Source organism: Temnothorax curvispinosus, unplaced genomic scaffold (genome assembly GCF_003070985.1).
Source record: "Temnothorax curvispinosus isolate PA1 unplaced genomic scaffold, ASM307098v1 QBEX01017058.1, whole genome shotgun sequence".
Taxonomy (NCBI): Eukaryota; Metazoa; Arthropoda; class Insecta; order Hymenoptera; family Formicidae; genus Temnothorax; species Temnothorax curvispinosus.
The window spans coordinates 1-6,454 of record NW_020226838.1 but is presented as its reverse complement, the minus strand read 5'-3'; the positions used below and the strand labels follow the sequence as shown (position 1 = coordinate 6,454).

General features: G+C 29.3%; 1 protein-coding gene across 1 annotated transcript; it reads left to right on the top strand.

Annotated features, from left to right (window-relative positions):
* The first annotated feature begins 4,359 nt into the window (after positions 1-4,359).
* Positions 4,360-6,321, top strand: LOC112467195. Its single transcript, XM_025035685.1, has 5 exons — positions 4,360-4,515; positions 4,943-5,100; positions 5,318-5,632; positions 5,797-5,948; positions 6,085-6,321. Exons 1-5 carry the CDS (start codon positions 4,449-4,451, stop codon positions 6,194-6,196), a joined length of 804 nt encoding a protein of 267 aa, XP_024891453.1. The 5' UTR covers positions 4,360-4,448; the 3' UTR covers positions 6,197-6,321.
* Positions 6,322-6,454: the final 133 nt, after the last annotated feature.

The window sequence follows — 6,454 nt, the reverse complement described above, 5'->3', positions numbered from 1 at the left end:
CTTTCCAAAAGATATATGTCTTTTTAGACCAATGTTTTGGAAAAGTCTATAACACAGTTTTAACTGATGTTTTATCGCTAAGGTTAATGGTAAATTTCGTCTTGAAGAAGAAATATGAGCAGCAATCTTCGATTGTCTGTGTTTTGCTTCGTATCGCATGCACCAAATATTTATTAACGGACCTACTGACTTCATAACGCTCGCATAATGAAGGAGGAAATGATGTTTTGGTTTCAATGTATCTTTAAATAAGTTTAAATAAAGTTCATGATGCTCAGTAACTAGCGCATCTAAATATTCTATGCATTGTGAAGTAAAAAACGGTGTAAGTAATATAGTTACAATCTTGTGTAAGCAAATGTATAAATCCCAAAAATTATTGTTTTCAGGGACTTTATGTCCAATAATAAGACCGAAATGAATAACAAATGTTATTGTTTCTGAAGCAGAAAGACCTAGACTAAACCTCTTCAATTTTTCTATTTTTAAGAATGGTGGACGATTTCCTTCTTCAGGACCAAAATCATACGTACCTATTAGACTATTAAGATCGTCTAATGTAAACAGTTTTGATTGTATAAAATGTAATATTAATTTACTCATATCATATTGACAGACGCTTTCAAATACATGCATTATATCACAACTCATATTTTGTATAACGTGAAAAGAATCTAATTGATTCCAAATGCATATTTCAATTAAACCAGTTACAGAGACGTCATTTTTTTCCCAGTCATTAGCATATTCATTAACTGTACGTAATAATCGTTTATCTTTAGCTGTTTGATATCTAATTTGATCAAGAGAGGCTTTACAAAATCTACAAGGATGGTTCGCAACAAAACTTTTTACAAATCCATAAATTTCATGCACACCTAAATTATCTCCGATTACAAGAACACATTTTATATAAATATGTATACACCTTCTTTAGTGACTAATCCTGACCTCTCTAACATTTGTAATTCATGAATTAAAGGTCGAAATGTAGCTTCATTCCCGTAAAATTCTCTATCTTTACTCAGAAACAATAACGTTAAAAAAATATTATCAAGTTTTGAGCGTGCTTCTGGAGGCATGCATGGTAATGAAAAATATACAGCTCCCACTTTATGAACACCTGCATGACCACCTAACGGATTATTTGTCTCAAACTCATCATAGTAAATTATTAATGGTAAAACGAGTTTGTCATGAAAATTGTTGGTTAAATGTTTCCACAACTCTGATTGAATTATATTACTTACACAATGTGAATCATTCTTCACTTGTTCCATGTAATCGACTATATCTTTTAAAACATTAGGTATTTCAAATAATGCCTTTAGGACATTTATTACAGAAATAAATTGGCTTGTGACATTATTTGGAATCAGGGTGAAAATATTGTTAATCCTTCTATTTTCCATAGTTTGTCCAATTGTATAAGTAACAGGTTCTATATAATAGCCTTTTTGTAAAAAATATTTAATTCTCTTATATTCTGTGTCTAGGTCGCAAAAAGGCTTTTTACATCCATTAAAAAAAAAAACGCTAATTCTTGTTTCATGACTTCTGGAGCCTCTAAAGTATTCAAACTTTGATTCATTTTACTTTCTACCATGCTAACAATATTTTCCACTAAATTTGAAGTGATCTCTACAACTGTCTGTACATGTTTGCGCGTCATAGAATTATCATTATATAAATGTGATAACGAAGAAGCAGCAGCTTCCTGTATTCCTTTAAACTGAACATTATAAGAATCGAAGGTACTTGTATTTGCTAATGTTTCATCTTCATTGACGCACGCGCTATCGTCTCTATTTTTTAAATCCATATTTGGTCACGTTCTACGAAAATAATAAATGGTTACAGAGTCAAATTTCACGCAGTTGCTCTATTCCTTTGATGTTCAATATTATTGTATGTTCAAGATCAGTGGGACTCTGGAATAACAAGAAATAAACATTACTTTCAGCTCAACTGCAGCAATTGTATTTGCACATGTATAAAATTATTTTACGTATAATATAGAGAAATATAAAAATAATACTTACATTTTTACTGATAAAATGAAAGAATTTAATGATTTAGTTAATAACGCTGCGTAATAATTTTTGGAGTCTAATACTTTTTTCTTCTCGTGAAAACTGTAGCTATTTATAATATACAGAGCACACGCTTCCGAATTGTGTAGTATAATCACATTTGATCTGTAAAAATTGTTACAAATGATTATTTACATAGCTTTTACAAACTTTTTGAAATAACAATAGTACTGCTAAAATATTCATTAATGGTCTGCGGATGTTTTAAAATTGGCCACTTCGTAAAAAGTAGATGAACATTCCCATCTCATGTAGTCTTGTATTTTTCATGTTTACAGGACCAACCGATATGGATGTTATATTAATTATGTCAAGTGGTAATAAATTATATTTATTAGAATAAATTTTCTATTAATAAATTTATGTGTAGTACAATAAGAGGAACAATAAACCATTACATTTATATCAAATTACTGTTATTATAATAATATCTCTGTTTTACATATAGATTTTTGAAACGTTACTAAGCTTTAAATTTAATTTTTTGCCTATTTTATGGGAATTTCTACGTTTTCCTTTTTCTCTATATGTATATTAGAAATATTTTATTATTTTGTTATAATGCAAAAGGTACAAAATGTATTCTAAATAATATGCTGAACACATAAATACGTGCTAGATGACGAATAGCATTGGCAAGCTGAAATTGATCAATTTTGCACACTTCAATACATATTTTACAAATTTTATTTCATTAACTTTTTTGTGCACTATTGCTATTAATTCTTGTATTAATTTAGTACAAGAATATTTATTCAACTAAATATTCCTTTAATAAATAAATTTAAAGTGCAGTACACAATAAGATAAACAATATATTCTACTTTATTTATATAGAATTAATTTACTTTGTTATAGAAAATTGTCTCCATCTCAACTATAGAGTTTTGCAACTTTTCCAAGTTTTTTTAAAACTTTAGTTTTTTGCCTATTTTAGGTATAAAAACCTCTAAGTTTTTTTAGCCAGATTTTAACCTTATTAGAAGTGGTTCGAAATCAATTTCTTCGTATTCCTACTCATTAAAATTCTCTTTTACAATGATAGCTTTACAAGTAATTTACAATAAATATGAAGTGATTAATTAATTAATTAAAGTAATAGGCAATGGTCATAAACTGTCGATAACAAAATAGATTTTATCACATTTTTTTATTTTGTTTAGTTTAATATATCTTTAGTCTATACGGTTGAAGACACGTAAATTTTTTTTTTACTAGCCTATTTTCAATTTAACATATGCGGTTTGTCCGTATTCTCGCATTGTTTTTTAGATAAATGTGCCACAAAATGCGTTCTACAGTTCAGCATGGCATTCAGTTTACGTTACATATATTACATTTTCGGAAATAAATAAATATACTCAATATATTGATGCAATTGAAATGAGAATACTGGCCATTGTGTTTATAAAATATAGATAAAGATAAATAAAATTCTTTACTTACTTGCAAACATCAGTTTTATGTCGAGATCAGTAAAACTGTTTTAATAAATTTTCGACTGCTGCATCCATTAATGTGTGAAGATTACGTGAGGAGAGAAAGAACACACAAAAATCTCAACGGTCACTTTAGATGTTAGGTATTTCTTATGTATCAATAAGTATATACTATTATTAGTTTACAATCACTTTCTATGTTTGCTCTTGCTATATAGACTCTGCAGTGTCTAGAAAAGTACTGACGAGGACGAACAGGCGGAAACCGGCAAACGTATCCGCGTCCAATATGGCTCCTTCTCCTTCACACAGGTGACACAGGATGCGGAAACGTTTGCCGCGCGGCAAGAAACCACGCGGTAGCCAATCACGTGCCGCTTTTTCGTAAGGACCAGGGGCCCTATTCTCTAACGAGAAACGTATACGCAAACTCTGCTCTAACAGAAAGGCTGCAAATTGATTGGCTATTGCACAGTTTTTAGCCAATAAGCTTGCAGCCTTTCTGTTAAAGCAGAGTTTGCGTATACGTTTCTCGTTAGAGAATAGGGCCCCAGAAGTTTATTGGCTATCACGTAGCTTCTTCGGGTGCGTTCCACTTATCGCTCACAACGCTCGCGAGCATCATTTCGTTCTTGTTTAACATTTGACAAACAACAAGGATGAAATGATTCCACGAGCGTTGCGAGCGATAAGGGGAACGCAGTGAACGCACCCTTAGTTCTTCGCACGGCAAGCGTTAGGCGGACTGTCGGTTATTGCCTGTCGATCTACCTGTTCGTCCTTGTCAGTATTTATCTGTTTATTCTAGACACTGCATAATAAGAAAGCAAGGGCAAAGAAAGACCTAACATCTAAAGTGACCGTTTAGGTTTTTGTGCGTTCTTTCTCTCCTCACAAAACCTCACATAACCTCATTATGGATATAGCAGTGAAAGATTTATTAAAACAGTGGGGGTTTCCTGATCTCATACAACTGTTTGAGGGTAAGTAAAGACTTTTATTTCATCTATATTTATTTATCTTTATCTATACACAATGGCTAGTATTCTCATCTCAATTGTATCAATAAATTAATATAAAGTATTTATTTATTTCTGAAAATGAAATATATGTAACGTGAACTAAATGCTGAACGCATTTTTTTGGCACATATTTATGTAAAAAGCGATGCGGACAAACCGCAGTATATTAAATTAAAAATAGGCTAGTAAAAAAAAAGTTTATGTGTCTTCAACTGTATAGACCAAAGACACATATAAGCTAAACAAAATCAAAAAATGTAATAAAATCTATCTTTCTGTCAAGAGTTTATGACCATTGTCTATTATTTTAATTAATTAATTAATAACTTTATAATTATTGTAAATCGTTTGTAAAGCATTCATTGTAAAAGAAAATTTTAATGTGTAGATGAAGAAATTGATTTCGAATCACTTCTACAATTAAAAGCTGGCTCAAAAAACTTAGAGGTTCTTATACCTAAAATAGGCAAAAGACTAAAGTTTGAAAAAAACTTGGAAAAGTTGCAAAACTCTATAGTTCAGACGGAGACAATTTTCGATAACAAGGTAAATTAATTCTATAATATAAATGAATAAGTAGAATATATTGTTTATCTTATTGTACTGCACTTTGGATTTATTTATTAAAGGAATATTTATTTCAATAAATATTCTTGTACTAAATTAATACGAATTAATAGCAATAGTGCACAAAAAAGTTAATAAAATAAAATTTGTAAAATATGTATTAATATTGTGTCATATATATATATATATGTTATAGGAAAGTAAGATATCAGTTAATGCACCAGACGAGATAATTGATATAACATGTGAAACAAGTAATCCTGTAACAGTAAATGATACAAACAATATCACATCTGAAACAGTTACTCCAAATATAATTGTGGAACGTGCAAGTGATGCTGAGATAATTGATACTGTACAGGTTGACAATATTAAAATAATTGTTGATAAAGAAAAGGGACTTGTTCAGTCAGATGAAGAGGAACATATCGAGCAGAAAGAAAACAAACTTATAGAATTTGAAGTGTGCGAAATTGATGATTTTCAGCTTGCCAATGCTATTCGTCATCTGGTACGTATTTATGTTTAGTATATTATTTAGAATACTTGTTGTGCCTTTGGAATTATAATAAAATAATTAAATATTTTAAATATATTATGTTAAAGAAAATATATTTCTATTTATAAAAAAGCGTTTATTTGTGTAAAGATATTAAAACTAATTTTTCTTCTTAGGATCTGAAAACATTTTTAAAAGAAACTAGCACCGGCTATATCATTTTAAGCCACTATGAAACGCATGGTCAATTAAATGCAGTAATGCGTAGAAAATTAGCAGATGTAGTAATGACACATTTACCAATTGCTATCACTAAGAAACCATATCCGTAAGTATAATACAAAGCACAAAAAATATACATATAAGTAAATAAACATATAGAATAATATAAAATAAATAAAACAAAATACTATAAAATAATATAAAGTAATACTTGCTTATATTTATATTTACTTATAATTTAGGCTTGAATTGAAAAATATGCACATTAAAGAGCTTGCTATAAAAGTAGCTAATTATTTTAATGAAAAACCTGAATTGTATTATGTGCCACCCTTACATGAAGGGCGACACTAAAAGATTTTAAAAGGAATATTTGTCGATCGATATCGCAACAATCGTAGAGATTATATAAAATCTGGATTAGTGGAAACAAACAAAAAATTTAAAAAAAGTAATAATATGTCGGGATTAACCGTGGATATAAATACGGAATGTAAGTGAACTATTACTATTGATTTTGCTGTAATTATTACAATGCAAGACATGTAACGTAACATTAATATATTAACTATTTCTTTTGGAAAAATAAATAAATAAAAGTTACTATACATA